This window comes from Schistocerca americana, chromosome 6 (genome assembly GCF_021461395.2).
Source record: "Schistocerca americana isolate TAMUIC-IGC-003095 chromosome 6, iqSchAmer2.1, whole genome shotgun sequence".
Taxonomy (NCBI): Eukaryota; Metazoa; Arthropoda; class Insecta; order Orthoptera; family Acrididae; genus Schistocerca; species Schistocerca americana.
The window spans coordinates 89,945,396-89,968,266 of record NC_060124.1 but is presented as its reverse complement, the minus strand read 5'-3'; the positions used below and the strand labels follow the sequence as shown (position 1 = coordinate 89,968,266).

At 39.4% G+C, this 22,871-nt stretch overlaps 1 protein-coding gene across 1 annotated transcript in view; it reads left to right on the top strand.

The window, feature by feature from the left end:
• LOC124619797 (pancreatic lipase-related protein 2-like) overlaps positions 1-17,785 on the top strand; it is a 200,383-nt gene extending 182,598 nt beyond the window's left edge. Inside the window, exon 6 of the mRNA XM_047146388.1 lies at positions 17,659-17,785. Coding sequence (XP_047002344.1) covers positions 17,659-17,785 — 127 coding nt within the window. The remainder of the gene's footprint in view (positions 1-17,658) is intronic.
• The last annotated feature ends 5,086 nt before the right edge of the window (positions 17,786-22,871 follow it).

Below are 22,871 nucleotides of genomic sequence, written 5' to 3'. Positions count from 1 at the left end.
TGCTCAAAACATTAGTACATAGCGCTCATACCGTCTTGGACAGTGAGAGCCTCAACCCCGAATATGAATGTCTGAGGACAGTGTTCCACAAGAACAGCTACACAGAGTGGCAAATTCAGAGAGCCCTACAGCATATACAGACTGTACAACAGGCAGAAACAGAAGAGGAACTGCGGGAATGTGTCTCCACTCCATTTTTTGTGGTCACCAGCACGCGTCCCTGGACGCAAACCACAGCTGGAGCGATGAGTTGAAGGCAGGGAGTGCGGTAGGGGATACTAGTTGCATGCTCACTCCATGACGTGAGTGGGGGGGGGGGGGGGCAGGTTGTAGGGAGGACGAGCGGGGATAACGCCCAATGTCAGCTCCGAGGCAGTCAGTTCATCAGTGCAGCTGATGATGTTGAAACATTGTGCCTCTTGGATACTGATACCTGATCATTCACCCATGAACTAATTCATCGTGAACTACGCTGCAAGAAGTTAAAGAATCACATATTATTCATTGTTGTCTACAGCAGCTTTGTAATGCTTGGCAACACGAAAGGTGTATATTCTCTTTCTACAACTTTGTGTAAACAGACCTCACCCCCTTCATACTTTTCTGATGCTCTCCGAGGATGATTTGCGTGAATAGAATGAACAAAAATCTATGTTTACTGACATGCACATGATCTCTGACTTTGAGAATTCAGTACAGTATGAACCTCTCATATGCTGCAATCAGAACACATGGATAATTTCCTCAGGAATCACCCTCCACGAAGTTCTCACACACAAGTGCACAAAGAATCAATGGTAATTGTAATAATTAAGTAGCTGGCCAACTATGTACCGTTACAAGAGCATGAAGTACTGTGGGAAACCCCTGTTTGGAATAAAATGGGTATGCCATAAGGAAGCCTTCAGTAATCTGGGGTTAATCCCCAACTTTTTTTTCTGTCCGGCTGGAAGCCCTAATAGGTAAAGCTCTTCTCAACTGAAGGCTGGTTTGAACACCACAGTGCTTTACTAGGCATGGTCTTACTGAAGGTGGTATATCATTTTCTTCCTCTAACTTCTGAACTAACTTTCCAAAGGGGATCTACAGTTTCATGTAGACTCCCAACAATGGTGAAGCTTGACATTTTTCACTTTAACAGTATTTTGCTTGAGGTAGGAGAAGCAATATATGTATATATATTGTTGGATTTGTAAAAAAGAGATTTTGGTATTGTAACCTTGTTGGGAAAGTTTTGGAAATTTAGACCTCTTAGAATGTTATTTTAATGCTTTTCTGAGCATTTTAGATATTTGACTGCAACATGTTTTATATAGCTTCAACCGCAGCAAAATTTCATCACATCACATCTCAAAATCTGCAGCTCTGATTAATTTTTGTCAAATGTACCATTACAGCATACCAGTGTGTGTGTGTGTGTGTGTGTGTGTGTGTGTGTGTGTGTGTGTTTTTATTTAATCCATCAGCTACGTACATACATTGTCAAAGGTGTTAATGACATAAGCCACATTTGAGCAATGAAATGAATCAGTGGTAACATGTGAAAATTTGTGTCGGACTGGGACTCAAACCTGGATTTCCCACTTAAGATGAGCATCTGCTTAACCATATGGATCATCCGAACACACTTCTTGTCTGAGCCAAATTTCCAGCCTGTTACACACTCAAGGCACAAAAGAATTAAACACATTAGCTGTCAGTGACCATTGATTTATATTAATGGGGTAAGTCGAAAATTTGTGCCAGACAAGCACTCGAATCCGAATTTTGCACTTGATAATAGCGGTCACCTTAACCACCTCAGTCATCCGAATGCCCTTCCTAGCTGACTGAATTCCCAGCCTGTCCCACTACCGTCATAGCTTCGCCTACCCATGAACCCCTTAGTTGCAGACCTTGATTCCTGAAAGAGACTGGTCATGGCGTGTCATATTATATTATGTGTACCGGGTGCCTCTCCTATGGGTCGTCAGGCACACTTTCTCTGGTGTTTCAAGAAATATTTGCAGTTTCGTTCCTGCAGTGTCTAGCTGGAATCAGCCCAAACAAATACTGCACATTAAGTCTCTCATGTGACTTCCAGTTTTGACGTAAATGAAATGGCTTCAAATCGGAATTTTAAGTGCCCATTCGAAGAGCTGTCCCAAATTAGTCTACTGCAATGTTCGTTTCATCGATATGTATTAACAGGGAAAATAAAACATGAAAAATAACCCAGAACTCCAGTGGCGGCAGAGCACTGCTGTTGTGTGGTGGTAGCAGTTAGTGCAGGCAAGGCTGGTGCAGTCACTGCTGGAGTACTCGTTATTCTTCTCGTTTTACTGTTCCTGTTAATACATGTCGATAAAACGAATATCACATTAGACTAATTTGGGAGCGCTCTGTCAAATAGGGATGTAAAATTCCGATTTTAATTTCATTTGCTTTGTAACATGAAACAAACCGACGCTTTCCGCCAACACTGGGCATTGCATGAAAGATATGACGAACAATGTGTATCATAAGGTGACGACAACTAAAGGTCCTTTCTTTCAGTGTAGAGCCACACCACACCCAGCCCCTTACAGGAATGATGAACTGCAAGTAAGGATGCTACATCAGTAGTGTGTAACAGGTTCAAAATTTGAGTCAGATGGGAAGCATGCTCAGATGGCCGAGGCAGTTAAGGTGGCCTCTTGTGTTAAGCAGGATATCTAGATTCGAGTCCCAATTCAGAACAAACTTTCACCTGTTGGTTAACGTAAAAGAGAATCCTTGGAAAAAAGACAATGTGTGCCTCAGAAAACCCTATTGGCTAAATTGAGATATTCTGTGTTCGAGGACTGCTGAATGAGCATTATGCTGTCACCATCGTACACTGATCAGCCAGAACATTACAACTACCGACCTACTATTGACATAAACCCACCCAGGCAATAGCTGCATCACTTGGCAATGAATTGCTGCTAGTCAGTCATACTTACGGAGCACGTAATATTATTGAGTGTGCTTTCTGTGTATAGAGTGGGGAAGGCGCACTATCTACCTGAGTTTGACTGAGGGCAGATTGTGGTGGCCTGCAGGCTTGGCACAAGCATTTCAGAAACTTCATGACTTGTTGGGTGTTCAAAGTGGTGAGTGTCATTAACTCCGAGGTGAAACCACATCGAGATGCAGTGGGGTTGGGTGGTCATCCGTCATTACAGATGTCGGACATCATAGGCTTGGGGACTGGTAAAACAGAACAGGCAGCGAACTGTGGTGGAAATAACTTTAATGCTGGACAGAGTATGAGTGTGTTTGAACACACAGTGCACTGAACACTACTAATGGTGGGCCTTCACAGCCGACAACCCATGGGTGTGCCAATGTTAACATCATGACATCAGCAAATAGGAATTGGTGTAGTGGCAGAGCATTGTATGGTCTGATGAATCCCGATACCTTCCCATCATGCCAATGGGAGGGCACAAATCCATCATCTTCCAGAGGAACAGCTCCTAGACACCTGCACTGCAGGACGGAGACAAGGTGATGGTGGCTCCATTATGCTCTGGGGAACATTCGTTTGGGCATCCATGGGCCTGCGGACCTAGTGCAAGGCACCATGATGGTCAAGGAGCATCACACAATTGTTGCAGACCATGCACACCCATTCACTACGATCATGTCTCCCAGCAACATTGGCATTTTACAACATGATACTGCACCATGTCACAAGGCCATAACTGTGATGGAGTGGTTCGAGGAGCACAGTAGTGAGTTCCACTTGATGTGTTGGCCCTCCAACTTGCCAGATCTGAACCTGTTCAAGCACATCTGGGATGCAATTGAACGTGGCCTCAGAGCTCGTCGCCTCCATCCCCAGAATTTACAGAAATTAGGTAACTTGTATGTGCAGATGTGATGCCAAATCAGTCCAGCAGCCTCCCAAGGCCATGATGAGTCACTGCTGTTATCCATGCCGGAGGTAGACATACTGACTATTAGGTAGGGGTCACAATGTTCTGACTGGTCGATGTATATCTGTTGTAGGAATCATTTTAAAAAAGGCAAGAGCAGTTAGGGCATGTATAGGGAAATCTGGGCAGTAATTTTTACCTTGCTCAACATGCAAATGGAATATGACAGAAAGCTGATAGTGGTACAATGCAACCTCTGCCATGTACTGTACAGTTTCTTGTGAAGTCTTTATGTCAATACAGATATATAATGTACATCAGAAATGTCCTTGTACTGACTGACGATCAAATTCATCTTTTAGACTTCTAGTTGAAACCTGCAGAATAGTGTATACCTTTTCACAAAATGATTAAAGAAGTGTAATCGAAGGGCAAATCATTTTCCCATCCAATCCAGGATCTACTAACAGGCTGCAACAGTTTATTTTAAAAAGAAGTCCATTTTATCGACCAAAAAATGGTTGGGAGCCAGAGTTACGATTCCCAAAATGCTCAATTTTCTACATATAGTTCATATACCACAGATCATTTTGACTGCCCTTATCTGGCCAAAGAATATTCCTTGTGAATACACAGAGTTAACTCAAATCGGATATCGCGGGATATAATAAAACGAAACTTTATAAAGTAAAAAGGCTTTCACTTTAGAGTGTCAGAGATGATGGGCATTATTCTTATGGTAAAAGGCTCACATTTCATGTAAGGGTGTCAGATTGAGGAGTGAAGAGGGAGAGCAATTGCATGCCTGGTGTGCAGGAAAGTGTGTAATTTTTTCTACAGCCAAGTTACCTAACTGTCTAAAGTTACCATCTTTTCAAATGAAAAAACCGAGGGATATTACAAACCTTCTTTTTGTGAACCACAATGGCTTACTGTTTTACAAATCATATTTCTCGCTTCCTTGAATTATCTTAAGCAAATCACAATACTGAGCACAACTAAAGTCTTTATAGTTGTAACTGACTATCAGGAAGTTATTTATACATTGTACAGAAAGTCTTTTTCTTTCAGCAGTTCAGTGTATATTTAATATGGAAAATATCCTTTCCACAACTGCATTGTGGGCAGTGACTGCAAAAAAAGTATTGGACAGTTTTCAAAAGTTCTGAATATTCATCTCCAGAACAAATGTTCATGAAATCATACCACCTGTCAGAAACAGTTTTTTCTAAAATTATTCATCTGGTTTCCAATTTTAGCTGTTCACTTAGAAACATTTTTAGGTGATTTACTTCATCAAACATTTAACTGTCATCCACAAGAACATTTCTATTTCTCAAATAGGCTACAGCATTTTTTCTCACTTTCCCAATTAGGTTCTTTGCTAAGAGTTAACCTATAAAATACAGTTAATTTATGATAACACCTCATCCATTTGCTAATATAATGACCAAAGACAGAATAAAAAGCATTCATATCCAAACACATTAACAAGTTAGTCATTGTCACATTTGAATAAGACAGCTTTTACTTTTACGGGAACAAAGTTATTTTTAGCACTCTCTTGCAGACTTTGTGATGTTCGCCTGCTTTAATTCTTTGTTGATGGTCCTCAGTGTCGACATACTGCGGTGCTACACTGTCTGAAAAATAGGGGCATGTAAGTTTGACACTGACTATGTAAATCATTTAGTCAATAGTTGCACAGATGCGTTTCACAGTTTTTACTTTCACTGTTCACAAGCCCCCCTCCCCAATAATACACAGTTATATGGCCAGTGCACTATTGTTTAACTTTCGATAAGTCTCATTAATAGTTTGCAGGCAAACATCCACATACTGCTACAATAGTTTACTGTTGAACATCTACGAGCAGTAAAAACCTAATTGCACAGTTCACAGTTCTTTTGGGATCATAAGGAATGTATTGAACAGACACTGTCATTGTTTTAACACACCCCCTATTTGTATTACACTTATTTCACAGAATAAGTTGATACATTGTTGCTGATCTAACCAATACGTGTTTGTCGTCCGGAACTCGGCCATGGACTGACTGTCTTGGGACCAAAAATCAGGCCCTTAAACATCCTCACAATAATAGGTACTGAAACTACACATTGTTCAATTCTTACACTGCAGAAATTACAATTAAAACTTAACTCTTTCAATTAACTGAATACACTGAAACATTGGTTCTTGTTAACAGTTTCTTCTACTTCAAGGGTTCAGCTGAATTATTTGGTTAAACGCTGAAATTAACATATATCATTACGCAAACAATACTTTTACCTAAACAGTTAATTAATTTGGAATTAATTAAGAGTCGGCTCTGCTAACATGTTTTCTAATAGAGCCAAATAGATCCTTTAAGGATACTATTAGGTGTTCCTCCAAATGTTTGTAATTAGTACAGAATTTATATTTGCTTATAAGTCAACAATAGAATTTAAGTTACGGAACAGATACTGATTTCATCCTATAACCAAAGATACTAACTACGAATAGTCGAAATAAATTAGAAAATCAATTACATACACAAAACTAAGCATAAAATTAGATCTGGTGTTATATTCTTTAAAAATGAGGGCCAACCTTTCTTTTATGAAAATGCAGATTATATTCACTTGTGTTAATGTTAATTAGTCAGAAAGGAAGAAATGAATTTTAAGGAGGCATATGGCAAAACAAGAGGGGAAGTACAAATATTCCGGCTTGCTTCATCACAACTTGACACAATATCATTCAAGGCAGTCTTTTTTCACCCTCAATATGCAATATTTGTTTGTACAGGGAACTGGAGACACTGTGAAGAAACTGTGCATATCATTCAGCCAGAGGATTTTCCAGGAAAGCATAACTGTAATGAAAAAAATATTTTCTGGTATGAAGCAAGATTTAAGAGGCTCATACATTTGCAAATGTCTTTCATTAATCTCCGGTAGTGTTATACGGTATGAAATGAGTGTACTGCCTCAGTTGCTCCTATCTTCAGATCACTTTCGCTGTAGGTTTGTAAGAACTCAGGATTCTTTGTGATGTGCACTTGTGCTTCTTTATCTTTTGTGCATTTTGATATTAACTTGACCCATAATATCTCATCTCCCACTCTGTGATATAGAAAAGAAACACCTGAAAGTAAATACACTTAAAATGAGACGAGTAATAAGTTATACAAGGTGAAGCGAAATTCGAGCACTGGGGCTTCGCAGCGCGACTCCTCACATGCCAGAGATTAAAAAATGTCTGCCACAAAAGTTCGTCTGGCGAGTAAATCCGGCAGAAAAACAACGTTGAGTGGCAGTCTGGCAACACTGTAACCACACGTATGGTAACTATCTCTGTCAGCACAAATCAGTAATGCTGTACAGTTGGTGCAGTGAAAAGAGTTTTGGGTTAGCATGCACAAAGTTGATGGTTCAATCCTGGGTTGAGGCGTATGTTTTTTATTTGGTAAATGTAGTCCAGGTGGTATGGTACTTGGCATCTTAACTGTCAACAGCGATTGCGGTGGGTCCTCTAGGAAACAGTTGCACTTACATACTACAATCATAGAAATGGAAGATTGGTCAGCCCTTTCCACGTCGTAAGCATGAATTTATTCACACTACTTCATTTACTAGATGTGAAACCTGTTTTCTTTGTACCCTCCTCCAATGGTCCCATAGATTAGTACCAACTACTATTTTTGCCTCATTCTGGTTCATTACATTTCCTTAGGGACTACCTTACCAGTAGAGCTAGCAAAATGCTTTGCGAATAATGTCCAAACTCAATTACTATTTGTATGTGTTATCACCATGGTCCCATTAATTATGCCTTTCAACACTGAGTTTTGTAACTGCATGCTGTTTAGTACGTATCTCAATACATTACTATTAGTATTGTTATTATTATTCTATCGATGGGATTGTAGAAACCTTCTGTCTATTACTGTTAGGGAAACAGTGTAATTCGAAACCCAATATTTCACAATTATCGGTATTGGGATGAATCACGCAGAACAATATCTGTCAGAGGGGCAAGGCACGTTAGGTGGAACAGCTCACAGGACTGACTACATGTTTATACTGTTTGCGGTGTCCACCAGACAGGGACTGGTTGCCAGCTGAGTAATGCGCTTGTGACAGACTCCAATGTACATGCATACACGTGTCGAATTTCCTCATTGTAAACCTCTAAACCAGTGTGGCAGACGTATGGCATACACAAACGATGAATATGTGGATATACTTCTGATCTTTAGTGCATCTGACAACGGGGCTGGTGTTGCCACTTGTGAGTACGCTGCTAGAAATCCTCGTCGACGCCATCCAGATGAAAATGTGTTTCATCATCTGGAGCTGCGCCTTCGGGAGTCAGGTTCTCTCCTTCCATCACTGTGTGACAGAGGTCGTCCATGGACTCGCCGTACTCCAAAACTATTCTGGAGGTCATACATCAAGAACTTCAGTGAAGTACAAGTAGCGTAGCACGGCAGCTGCGTGCCTTGCGACGCACGGACGTTAACATGCTGCACGAGCATGGGGTGCACCCCTATCATTATGCTTTCACGTAACACCTGCATCCCACAGATCACCATCGCCGGATGCAATTCTGAGAATGGTTCCAACAACAACAGGAAGCCAACTATGAATTCGTGAACACCTTAATATGGTCGGATGAAGCAACATTCACCAATGAGAGTGTCTTCAATTTGCACAATACCCACCATTGGTGTGAGGTTAACCCGCACATCACCCACAACCCTGGACATCAAGTTTGCTTTGGTATCGACGTCTGGGCCGGAATACTGGGTGACAGGGGTGTGTGCCCCTACATGTTGCCTGACCGGTTGGCTGCACTTCCTCTTAAACTATCTGCCTGATGTGCTGGAAGATGTTCCACTATATGTCTGGCAGAGGAAATGGTTCCAACATGATGGTGCACATCCACACTCTGGAATTAATGTGCAACAGTATTTGGACAGAACATTTCCAGGGAAATGGCTTGGATGTCGAGGTCCAGTTGTATGGCCACGGCATTCACCAGACCTAAATCCCCTGGATTTCTTCCTGTGGGGACACCTGAAGAGGCACATGTACTCTACTCCGCCGACGAATGTGGAAGAATTGGTAGCGAGTGTTCATGCTGCTCTTGTTACTGTCGATGCAGCTCTGCTGCAAAGGAACCATAGCTGTATGGTCCGGCAGGTTGCGAAATGTTTGGATATGCAGGGAGGTCACTTTGAGCATCTGTGGTTCTGAGGACAACATATTCTGTTATGAACATCATGCGGTCATTAATACGGACATTATTATTATTACTGGTTGCTAATGTGCGACTCTGAGCACTCATATTACATGTAGTATAAATGAAAAGTTGTGTTATTGCACTGTGCTATCATCTTTAGAATCTTGAAATTGATATTGCTTTTGTAGCTATTCTGTCCTATGACAGGCCATTTGTTTCAACTGTCTATTTCTTATTTGTCTAACCACGTATTTGTTATGTTCAGCATTACAAAAGGTTGTAAATTGAGGATACATGTGACCTAAGAAACAGTGTATATTGCAGTATGAAATGTCAGAATGAAATTAGCAAATAAAAAAAATGCAACCCAACCCAGGATCGAACCAACGACCTCTTGCATGCTAACCCAAAACTCTATCACTGAACCAACAGTACAGCACAACTAACTGTGCTGACACAGGTAGTTACCATACATGTGGTTACAGTGTTGCCAGATTGCCACTCTTAAACATCTTTTTTCTGCCAGATGTACTCGCCGGACAAAATTTTGTGACAGACATTTTTTTACTGCTGGCATGTGAGGAGTCGCACTGCGAAGCCCGGGTGTGCGAATTTCGCTTCACCCTATATATAAGATACCAATCATGCATGAACATAAAGCTACAGGCTCTGCATGCACTGTTTTCTTGCACATAATTACATTTATTTATATTTGAGACTTACATGCACATCAAGCATTCTGCCTCATATGTAGCACTTCTCTTAGAAATGGTAACTCATTCATAGAATTTTCCCCGAATTCACATTTATAGTTATCTTGAGGCATATTCGAAAGGTTTTCTACAATCACAACAGATAATATCAGTGATGACACCATGATCATGGCTGACATGATGTAAGACACAGTACACCACTCTAGAGGAGCGAAGCTGAAGATCAAGTTCCCATGTCACGACACTCAATGAAAGCCTGAAATGCTCCCTACCTGCTTTTCTCTTTCCCAATTTATGCCAAGTTAAGTCCACCAGATGACACTTGACATCACAAAACAACTTGATCTATAAGTCCAAAAATATTTTTATTTTTATTTATTTATTTATTTTTTTTTTTTTTTACTGTTTTATAAATTTGCAACTGGGTGCTGCAACAGAGCATTAAAAATTGATTGGAATCTGGATAAACTGGGTGATTTGGTAACCCTATAGCTGACAGAGCTATGTAATGTAATCATTGTTGACTGCTGTGATATTGTGTTGCACTCCATTCTATTTCATATTGTTTCTGTCCTAGTGATAAGCTGCAATTAGGTTCTTCATTATGCATGCCAATGCATAACATGATTTCAGTTTTGATTATGAACAATATTTAAGAGGTCTTTACCTCCGTGCATACCTTCTGCTTTCACAAAAGCATTAACCAGAGTTAAGGTGTCTACACTGTGGAAGGCAGGCGGGGCTTTGTTTCCTCCTGCCCAGCTCTACATCCCATGAGATCTATCCGGAGGCCAGACTAGCTTCCTCTTCTCCCCGCAATCCCCACCCCCCCCCACCCCGGCATCAACCAACATACAATTAACACTAGCCATTAACCCCCACCCCCCTTATCCTGCATAACTCGCAACATGACCAATAACCAGGTTTCCACAGGCATGAATTACTTGCATATGCATCCCCCCAATACTACCCTTCCATGCAAATGAACATTTCACATGCTGAAGATGGCATTACAACTTTCAAGGTGGTGACAATCGAAGTTACTCATACAGTATGGGCAAGGATAGCAAATAATGAGTGTGGGAGTTGATTAGCTTTTAGCAGTAGAGCTTATAGTGATACTAATGAAGAAAAATGGATCTGCAAATGTTGAGTACAAAAGTGGGTGTCTTGGAGGAATCGCTTGACGACGTCCAATACACTAGTAAGGACTGTTTCGTTTGAAAATCATTTTTGAATCATTAAACTCAATTTTGAATTCCTTTTGAGACACATCTGTGGCTCTAAAAATCTAATACAAATATCCAAAACACCATGCCAGTTCACATTATATTACAACTAACATTGCATTATCTGGCGACTGGGGGCACTGTAAATATATTTCCTTTATCGATAAAGTACTTAATTTTGTCACCAAATTGTGTACAACTTTGCACAAGTCATTAATCAATGATTGCACCACTACGAGCACTATTGTATTTACATAGGATTTTATTTAAGGTCAAAAATTGCTTCAGATTTCTAAAAGCGCAAATAAGTTTTGTATTTCCACTTCACTGGAACAGTTACATTTGGTGACTAAAGCAAGAAAATTATCACTATACTGAAATAAAGGATACTTTTACGGACTGACTATTCTGCAGTAACATGAACCTAAGCAAGTTCACACTCCCAGTAACAGTTTTTTAGAATCTGTTTCACCACATAAAACAATGCTGTTTTACATTATTACAAATAAGTTGTTACAAGTAATTGCTGAATGCTAAAATGAGATTCCCATCACATGGTCTAAGAACATTTTGCCACTTTAGAAAATATTTATTTATAAGATTCAACCAAAAAGTGTCTGTCTGAGGATCATGCATCTAGAATTTGTATGCCAGTCAGGCAAAATGGCTATGAGCATTGAGGTAATCATCCCACCAATGCACCAGGTTGAAGATGCCACTTTGGCAAAACATCTGCTGTGTCAAGTCCATAACTGCCTGCTGCACATCTCTGTCTGACAGGAATCATCAGCACTTCTTGGCTTTTTTCCAGAGACCAAAGGTATGATAATAGCAAGGAGGAAGATGAATACTACAGGACGCGTGCTCGAGTATCTCCCACCTGAGATGGCATTATGACATTTGCGACAAGAGGACATGTATCATCATGAAGCAGCATCACTCCTTGTCACAGTTTTCCTGGACATTTCGCCTTAATTGCACACTTTCTCCATTCTCTGATGGAGGTCTCCCGGGTTTTGTTCTTTTGCTGCCAGGAAAAGAACAACAGCATGTCGGTCCTGTTTGGACACATTTGGTAATAATATCATCATAGTTCACACTTCTGCATTTACTGCATGCACCTCAGAAAGACAGAAATGCCACACTAATACCCCCCCCCCCCCCCCCCCCCTACATGTTGGTGTTTATACATCTGCATTGGAGTCATTCTATGTTGCATATATACCGCAATAATGACCTCAAACAGAAACTTTTTGATTGTCTCATATACTTAGCTGAAGACTAAGTCCATTATTTTTCCATGAAACTGACTTTTCACATACATAAACTATTCAAGACGTGCTCTGTCAAACTAAACACATCCAACTATAGTGGCAGTTATTGAAGCTTGCAGGCGATGATGGCAGCAGCAACTTCATGCAAGGAAGTTGAATGCCTTGTGACTTTCGTAACTTTCACACACAGTGTCATGACAGCATGCAAGTAAGATGTTTCTACATGTAAGTTGACTTAACACAAATGGTAGTGAGGGTATGCATGTATAAACTTATTCGTGCCTGTGAAAACATGGTTTAAGGTATAACACATGTGTTATGGTCTTTGTACCAGGAAACTATAGATTAAAGCTCAGATGCAGGAGGTAATAAATATTTAAAAATATCATATGAACTGAAAATTCATAAAACACCAACACAATACTATGAAGTGACAGACATATAAGAAAAGATGGCACTAATGCTGCTACTGAGTGATAGCATTATTTATTCAGAAAGTTGAGAAACCAATAAGCTTGTACGGAGTGCCTGAAATCTTCTGTTTTGTGTTGATACTGATCATTGCACAGACTCCCATATGAAGCACATAGAAAGAGGCATCCCTGGCAGAGAGAAGCAACTGAAAGAGTTGAAAACAAATAAATTTCCACATCTGGATGGAATCCCAATTTGGTTTTACAATGACTACTTTACGACATTTACCTCTTACTTACAGCACAAAATTCCAAACGACTGGAAAAAAGCACAGGTGACTCCTGTACATAAGAAAAGTAAAAGAACAGACCTAAAAAACTACAGACCAATATCCTTAACATCAGTTTGCTGCAGAATTGTTGAACATATTCTCAGTTCGAATCTAACAAATTTCGTTGAGATGAAAAAGCTTCTGTCCACAAATCAACACGATTTTGGAAAGCAACGTCCTTAGAAAACTCAGCCTGCCCTTTTCTCACATGATATCCTGCAAACTCTGAATGAGGAGCAACAGGTAGATTCCACACCCCTAGATTTACGAAAAGCATTTTCACAGAGTACCCCATTGCAGACTGTTGAAAATAGTCTTTGCAGTGTTTGTGTTATATGATGTACTATGCAATGTCCTTCAGATATGAATTCATTGTGTAGTAAATCACATACTGAGTGACAGAAATCATGGTATAGCGATACTGTATGCAAATATGCAGATGGCGATAGTACGTGTAAACAAGATATAAAAGGACAGTGCAATGGTGAAGCTGCCATTCGTGCTCAAATGATTCATGTGAAAAGGTTTCCGACATTTTATGGCCACATGATGGGAATTAATAGACTTTTAATGTATAATGGTAGTTGGAGCTAGACCCATGGAGCACTCCATTTTGGAAATCGTGGGAAACTTAGTACTTCGAGATCTGCAAAGTCAAATTTCACTCACTACCTCTCACCAGGTCAATACAGTGGTCGAAGGCCTTCACTTAACAACTGCATGGGATGTATGACACATGTATCCATTATGACAGTCCAGCAAAATTTGCTGTTAATGTACTATGGCAGCAAATGACCAACATAAGTGCCTTTGCTAACTGGACGACATCGCCTGCTGTCTCTCTTCAGACTCATGACCATATCGGTTGGACCATAGGTGACTGGAAAACCACGGCCTACTCACGAGTACCAATTTCAGTTGGTAAAAGCAGATGGTAGGGTTTGAATATGGCACAGACCCCGCGAAGCCATGAACCCAAGTTGCAACTGTGCCGAGTTGCTAACAAGCCACTGTGCAAGATAGTGGGGATAATTGTTTAAGCTATGTTTACATCAAATAGTCTGGGTCCTCTGGTCAAACTGAACCAATCGTTGAGTGGGAATGGTTATGTTCGTCTACTTTGGAACCATTTTCAGCTCAGGCCACAGTTGTTTATGACTGCTTTGAAGAATATTATGGACAATTCGAGTGAAAGATTTGGCCACCCAGATCGTCCAACTTTAATCCAATCAAACATTTATGGGACATAATTGAGAGATCAGTTCTTGCATAAAAACCTGCTGTGCCAACACTTCCGCAACTATGGACAGCTATGGAGGCAGCACAGCTCAGTATTTCTGCAAGGGACTTCCAGCGACTTGAGTCCATGCGATGTTAAGTTGCTACATTATGCTGGGCAAAAGGATGTCCAGCACAATGTTAGAATGTATCCCATGACTTTTTTCACCTCAGTGTATAACACAGACCTTGCAAATACTATTTCAAGACTTTACAAGGCCACGACAATACAACAAAGTCTCTCCATGAGTAGGAAACACAGCAAGTGAGTGAGTACAGGATGTAGACACACACTGATGTATGGAAGTTTGGGTCGGTCCTGGAAGTGTGCTGAGTTAGCCAAAGTGGTTAAGGGAACTTCTTGCGATAAACAAGAAATCTGGGCTTCATTCCTGGTCAGGCACAAATTTTCCTTGTCACTAATCAATAGTGTAGCTGAAGTCTAATTGCATTAGCAATTTAAATACATTTCATTTATCTCACACAGCTGTTGAGCGCCGCAGTGTCTGTTCCTTCAGAAATGCAAATAATATACTATGCAAATACTGAAAATACTATTTCATGGCTAGACAAGGCCACGACAACAATAATTAAAGTCTCTCCCTGTGCGGGGCTCACAGCAACTGTGCGAGTGCAGGGCACACACACATAGTGACGTACCAAAGTCTGGGTCAGTCCTAGAGGCTTGCTCCAATAACCATCAAAAAGGTAGATTGAATGTCAAAGGTGGAGGTGAATTTACAGCCACAAAAATTATGATAGTATCTAATGAGCTTAGTAACTATTCTGAATGCAATATAATTTGGATGAAGACAAGTATTAAAGTGGATCAAACATAGTCACTGGATGCTTTTATCAAACCCTGCCTCAGGATCAGTAGTGAGAAACTTTATGAACATTTTGTGTAAAAATCCTGATCATCTTATAGCACTAGATCGAGATATCAACATTCTTGCTATAGACTGAGAGACTCAAGTGATTAGGGTGGGTGGCACGGACAGGGAAACTTGTGAAATTATTCTAAACATCTTCTCCAAATATTACCTTGAGTAGTTCAACAGAGAACTGATTCATAGAGACAATATCTTAGATATCCTGGTGACAAACAGGCCCAAGCTATACAACTCATTATCATGGAACATGGAATCAGCATCACTGAATGGCTGTAACAGGAATATAAGGAAAAGTAGGAAGATATTTCTGCTTAGCAAGAGCGGCAAGAAACATATTTCAGATTATCTGAGTGATCAACATGAAAACTTCATCACTAGTACCAAAAAAGTTGAGCATCAAAGGAGAAAGTTTAACAGTATTGCACAATACTACTTGCGCAGATACTGGTATGTGCAGAACAAAGTTGTGAGGGGTGGGAAAGCCCCACTGTAGTTCAACAGCCATATTGCACAGTTGCTACAAAAGAAAAGAGGGCTTAATTGCAAATTTAAATGTAGCCAAAGCCTCACAGGCAAACACAAATTGAACAAACCCAAATTTTTGCATAAGGAGAGCCAAGCGTGAAGCATTCAACAAATTCAAAAATAAACACACAACATAGCAAGTCATTCTCATTACAGAGAAATCTTCAGATATGAAAGTAACTTTAGATACACCCAAGGGGGTGGTACAGTGCCATTACCTATCATAATATACATAAGTGACTAGTGGATGACATTGGACGTTCCTTGAGGTTTTTTGCAGATAAGGCTGTTGTATGTAGATGCAGAATAGGCTGTCATATACAGACAAGTCAAAACACTAGAAAACTGTAGTAAAATGCAGGAAGACTGTGATTAGCAACTCACCCTCAACATCACACATATAACATACTGAACACAAACAGGCAAAGACCCATTATTGTATGTTTACACAATTGCAGAACAATCACTAGTACAGTCCCATCTATAAATTATCTAGTACCGGTAGTGTGCATATACTGCAATTTTAAGTGGAATGACCACTAAACCAAATATGGATAAGGCAGATGCCAGACTGAGATTCATGAAACAAGTCCTCAGGAAGTTCTGTCCACCCATAAAGAAGGCAGCTTATGAAACCATTTTAGACCTGTACTTGCTTGTCAAACTGGGATCCGTATCAGATAGGACTGATGGAGGAAATAGAGAAGATCAACAGAAGAGCAGTGTATTTTGTTACGTGTTAGTTTATCAAGGGTGAAAGCATCACAGAGATACTCAGATAACTCCCGTGGCAGATGCTGCAGGAGAGGCATTCTGCATGACAGTGTGGTTTGCTGTTAAAGTTCTGGGAACGTGGTTCCTAGAAAAGCCAACCAATATATTATTACATCCTTTTATGCATACCTGGTAAAAAGACCTTGAAGGTGAAATTAGATTTGAGCTCACAGGGAGGCTTACTAGCAATCATTCCTCCTGCGAACTATTCACGAGTGGAATAGGAAAAAGGTGAAGTGACAGTGGTATTCCAAGTACCCTCCACCACACACCATAAGGTGGCTTGCAGAGTACAGATGTAGATGAGGAACTCCATTCCTGTACCATAAAAGATGTCTAATATCCGAAAAAATAAATTGCTTGCAAAAATAAAAAAAAGAAACACTTTAAAGTGCAGAAACTACAATTGTTGTTAACCTATGTATACATTATTCCTGTAGTACATAAATTGGTGAGAAAGGTAGCTAAATGAAATGCATCCCAATCTACTTACTTTACAATAGTTTGTTGATCATGGGTGTAGCTGCAGAACTGAGAGCTAGATGCAGTTAATGGGAGGAGGAAGGGGTTCTATTGCAGTGGTTGTTAAGATTTTTAATGCCCTTCCTTCAGAAATTAAGTGTTTAGTAGATGATGAACTCTTGTTTAAAAAACTTAAGGCAGTTCCTATTTACACTACAGAAGGGTTCCTGAACCACATTGTATAATATCCATGTACCTGTAACTCTCAGATACATTCCTAGACTTTGTGATCCTGTCTATTTATTATTGTAAACATATTTATTTTTCTCTAACAGATTTTTTGTAATAGAACCTAAGTTTTAGATACTTTAATATGAAACTGATTTATGTAATACCATAGAATGTAACCAAAACAAACTTGTAAAACTGACACATTCCATATCCTATGATGTATTGACAAAATTGATCACTGGATACATAGATTTTTATAAAGACTTACATATTCAAGTGTGCGCCGTTAAATAGTTTGGTTCTGATATGTCCACGTTACTTTCTTACGTTGCGTGTATTCCATACACATATTTGTTAAACCTTTGAATTTTTTTAAAGTATACTGAACTGCTGAGAATAGTGACTTCTTATAATTCTGCAGTGCTTCTGGGATGTTCTTCCTGGAGACAAATGGAACTGCCCCATTTGCACTTGGTCCAAGGTCTTGGTTTAAACGAGCAAAGAAGAAATCAAAAAAGAAGACTTCATCAAAACCAGCTGCTAACTGAAAGCCTGCTACTAATATGTCATGAATCCTTTGGTAATAAAGAATGTTCTCTTCTGTCTCATGTTTAAGTGAACCTTAACTCCTATCAAAAGATAAATTGGCAGTGGAACATAAATAATGATGTAGATCAGATGCTTATGACAGGAAGTAAGTCATGGGTGTTGACTTTCAATAACTTACTCATATTTAATGATATTATAAACTCTAATATACATTTAGTCAAGCGGTACACATGGTTTTGTGTAACTTACTACTTTCTTCGTTATAATAAAGGGAAACATTCTACGTAGGAAAAATATATCTAAAAACAAAGATGATGTGACTTACCAAATGAAAGTGCTGGCAGGTCGACAGACACACAAACAAACACAAACATACACACAAAATTCAAGCTTTCGCAACAAACTGTTGCCTCATCAGGAAAGAGGGAAGGAGAGGGAAAGACTAAAGGATGTGGGTTTTAAGGGAGAGAGTAAGGAGTCATTCCAATCCCGGGAGCGGAAAGACTTACCTTAGGGGGGAAAAAAGGAAAAAAGGACGGGTATACACTCGCACACACACACATATCCATCCACACATATACAGACACAAGCAGTGAGAAATTGATATAAATGGTGCAGGTAAGTTACATTTAATAGACTACCAGTTATTTTAAAGTAACCTGTGCCAAGCACATACAGCATTCAAGTGGCCTTATAGAAGTTTAGTTGGTGGAATGTTTTAACAAGTACCAGGAGTGTTAACTGACGAATTAAAGTCATCAAACCCAGCTGACATAATCTGCCTCTCTGAACACTTTGTTTGCACAGGAGTGTACAGATACATTAAGGGCTACATGATCTAGGTCACCATCTCACTTCTGTAAAGCAGGAATGGAGAAAGACGAGTTGCCCCTTCTTTCAGGAATTATCATACATTTAAGAACATACATGTTGGTTGTATCAAAATATGGACATCTGCTCAACAGCAGTAGAGTTTCATAATAAGACCTTTATAGTACTATGTGTATGTCAAGCACCTGCAGGAAATTTTACTCTGTTCATAAATTATGTTAAAGTTTTACCGGCCTATTTAACAATAAAGAACAAAGTAATAGAGGTTTACAAGGATTTTAACACACATTTTTCTTAAAAACTCTTCAGGAAGGTTTTACTGTAGCTCAAAACATTATCATTCAGCTTAATTCTTATTGTAAACTTCCCAAATAAGGTAGCTAATTACTAAAAATGAGCCTCTGATAATGTCTTTATAGGAGTGTATAATGAACAAAATTTTAAGACCAACAGGCAATGACCTCTCAAACCACAACATGCATTTCCATGTGTTAAATGTTAATACTGACAGGGAATCAAAAATCTACTACATGTGAGTTCAGGAGGGTTGTCAGTGTGGCAAAAATATGAATATTTTAGGAAACTCCTCAAGGACGTGGATTGACATATAAAGTGCCCATGACATGAATGAAAAATATAACATATTTATTTATTTGAAAAAGGTTTTAACCCAAATGTAACCAAGATTAGACTACAGTCTTATCAAAAAACACCGTGGACTGCTCATAGAATAAAGGTGTCTCAAAGAATAAGAAGGAAACTATATCTTTCAGTCAGAAACAGCACTGGTGCCGATGCTATTGCACAATACAAGGTACTGTAGATAGTAATATAGATACCAAAGCAAATAAACTGTGTGAAAAAATAGGTATCAAAATATGGGAAACAAGCAGAACCCAGGATGAGTAAGAACAAGAAGCTTTAAGAGTAAATCGTACATTGGTAACAGTAGTATGAAGTGTTGCCGAACTTTTTAACAAGCATTTCATAACTGTTACAAAAAAGATGAAGTGGCGAGGTTGAGTAAATGCTGCCATAGAATATCACAGAGCAGCCATTACTAATAACTTCAATAATACGTATCAAACCAAGAGTCAACTAAAAAATACAGGGCTATTACAAATGATTGAAGCGATTTCATAAATTCACTGTAGCTCCATTCATTGACATATGGTCACGACACACTACAGATACGTAGAAAAACTCATAAAGTTTTGTTCGGCTGAAGCCGCACTTCAGGTTTCTGCTGCCAGAGCGCTCGAGAGCGCAGTGAGACAAAATGGCGACAGGAGACGAGAAAGCGTATGTCGTGCTTGAAATGCACTCACATCAGTCAGTCATAACAGTGCAACGACACTTCAGGACGAAGTTCAACAAAGATCCACCAACCGCTAACTCCATTCGGCGATGGTATGCGCAGTTTAAAGCTTCTGGATGCCTCTATAAGGGGAAATCAACGGGTCGGCCTGCAGTGAGCGAAGAAATGGTTGAACGCGTGCGGGCAAGTTTCACGCGTAGCCAGCGGAAGTCGACGAATAAAGCAAGCAGGGAGCTAAACGTACCACAGCCGACGGTTTGGAAAATCTTACGGAAAAGGCTAAGGCAGAAGCCTTACCGTTTCGAACTCATTGATGGGGACATGCTGTGCCGAGTGTGGGAGGAACTTGATTATCGGCTTGATGTCTGCCGAATCACTAAAGGAGCACATATCGAACATTTGTGAATGCCTAAAAAGACTTTTTGAGTTTTTGTATGTGTGTGCAAAGCATTGTGAAAATATCTCAAATAATAAAGTTATTGTAGAGCTGTGAAATCGCTTCAATCATTTGTAATAACCCTGTATATAATCAAAAATTTAATAGCGATGATAAAATATCCAAAAATTTAATTCTATATTAATTTTAACGATGAATGAAACATGTTAGCTGTATTATTACAAATTTATTGTGTTATGACTGGTTTTATTCTTAGAACATATATTCCAGTTGCCAAGTTGTGCTAAAGTCATGATACAAATTGTCTGACTGCCGTGTGTGTGTGTGTGTGTGTGTGTGTGTGTGTGTGTGTGTGTGTGTGTGTGTGACAATTTACATAATGACTTTAGCACAATTCAGGACCCAGAAAGTATTCTAAGAACAAGACTGGTCCTAACACAATAATGTGTAATAATATAGCTGAGGTGGTTTTCATTAATCATTAAAGTTAGTGTCAATTCAACTGTGGGCTCAACATGATAAAGCTTAATTGAAGAGATTTGTTACAAGTTCAATAACATATTAAGTGATTTGGGAAAAACGTCATTTACCACAGGAACAATTTCCAGTTTGCCAAAACATGCTGAACTTAAACCTCTGTGTAAGAAAGGAGATGAAGACATATCAACAAACTTTTGTCCAGTTTCACTTTTTCAAACATTCTCAAAAATTTTATAAAAGGTAATGTACAAGCGACTTCTTAACCGTCTGACTACAAATAATATACTGTCAAAATCACAGGCTATTTACATTTACAGCAAGACTATACTATATTTGTTAGCTAACAAATTACACGTTATTGAGAAATTTTGTGTTCTGTCAAAGACACTTGACAAAGTAAATCACAATATCCTTTGAACTAAATTAGAACAGGAAATGCTGCAAAACGATTCAATTTGTGTCTCTCAGATAGAAAACAAGGGGTATCTATTTGAAAGAGTCCTGTATTAAACTATCAGTCATCATCAAACTGAGAATTAATTACATGTGATGTCTAGCAAGGTTCTCGAGTCATTCGTGTGACATATCTGGGTCACATACATGCAGTATCAATAATAACCACTCCGTAGGAATTTCTTTGCCCGGTTGCTGGGTTACCAGTGGACGCCCTTTCAAAAGGGGGCAGTGATGTGGTGCCATGCAGCGATATATAGGCAAGTATGGTATACGTTAAGAGAGTTGACTTATTGGACGCACAGTGGTCTGTTCAGGATTCACTGTTGCTGCAGACGAGTTTACCTTTCTGGCAGACTGATCACTGGCGCAGAAGCAGCAGTCTGAACTGAGGACTGTTGATGCTGAGACACCTATCTGAATTCAAGCCACTAGCCTCTCAACCACATGACAGAGGGGAACCTGGTCTAGAATTTTTTCTCATCTGAAAACTGTTGAAATCTTTATTGTCATTGGACAGAGATTTGAATTTGTTAAACAAGTGTCCTTGATTGTATTAGATTGCTTCTGGTTGTTTTGAGCACACATCACGAATTACTGCGTTTTGTGCATTATTCGTGGAATTTTCTTGTTAACTGCAGCAAGCAAGCAGTTGCCACATTTATTGAAGACGAGCATAGGATGCTATTATTATTATTATTATTATTATTATTATCAGCAGCAGCAGCATCATGATCATAAAATGTACATGGTAAAGAAGCCCAGAAAGGGGCCTCACTATATAGTTTTAGGTGCCTGCTATCATGCGCCTCAACTGCAACTAATTCAAAACAAATATCCACTTATATGTACTATTTAATTTCTGAATGCAGTGGCTAATAAAGGTATGCCTCCTTTTGTTAAAGCAGCTGGCCAGCTAGTTAAATTTCTGTGGTTTGATTGTAATTTTTGAACGCTTGAGCCACATTTTGGGTGAGCTTGGCCCTTTGTGATGCTGCCACCATTTCCGATTGTTTCTATTGTTCCACCTCCCTCTCATGCCCCAGTGTGTGAAAGTTAATTTAAGGATTTTGTATTTACTGTTTCTGGCCATTCAATGGCGTTAACTGTAAATTTGTCTTTAAAAGTGAGTATCAAGCATTTCCTTTTATTTAAAAAAAATTATTTTGCTTGTTGACACACAGCACTTACTTCATTTATAAATTTGGTGAAATAAGTGATTTTTCTTATATGTCTAAGTTGTCAGATCCTGTTAGTGGCATGTATTTGTTACTCTATTTCTGCTTATTATTGGTCTAAGGCACTTGTTCTAAGCCTAATTGTAAATGGCCATAGAGGGAAGTTCCTTTTGGTTAGAGAAACTAAAATAAATCACGAGGCAGTTTTCAGGGGCTGGCCATTCTCGACGAATCCTGAAATAAAATTATTTTTGTTATTTTGAAGTGCCCCACTTCATTTAAACTTATAACTTACAGAAAAGGATAGATTGCTACACTGGAAGTGCCTCTCAGGCATGTCGCTGTTGGATCTTCTGCTAACCTGCCATCACCACAACCAAGAACTGGAGCTGAGCCTGAGTGCAGCTACACTCAATGAGAGCACTGAG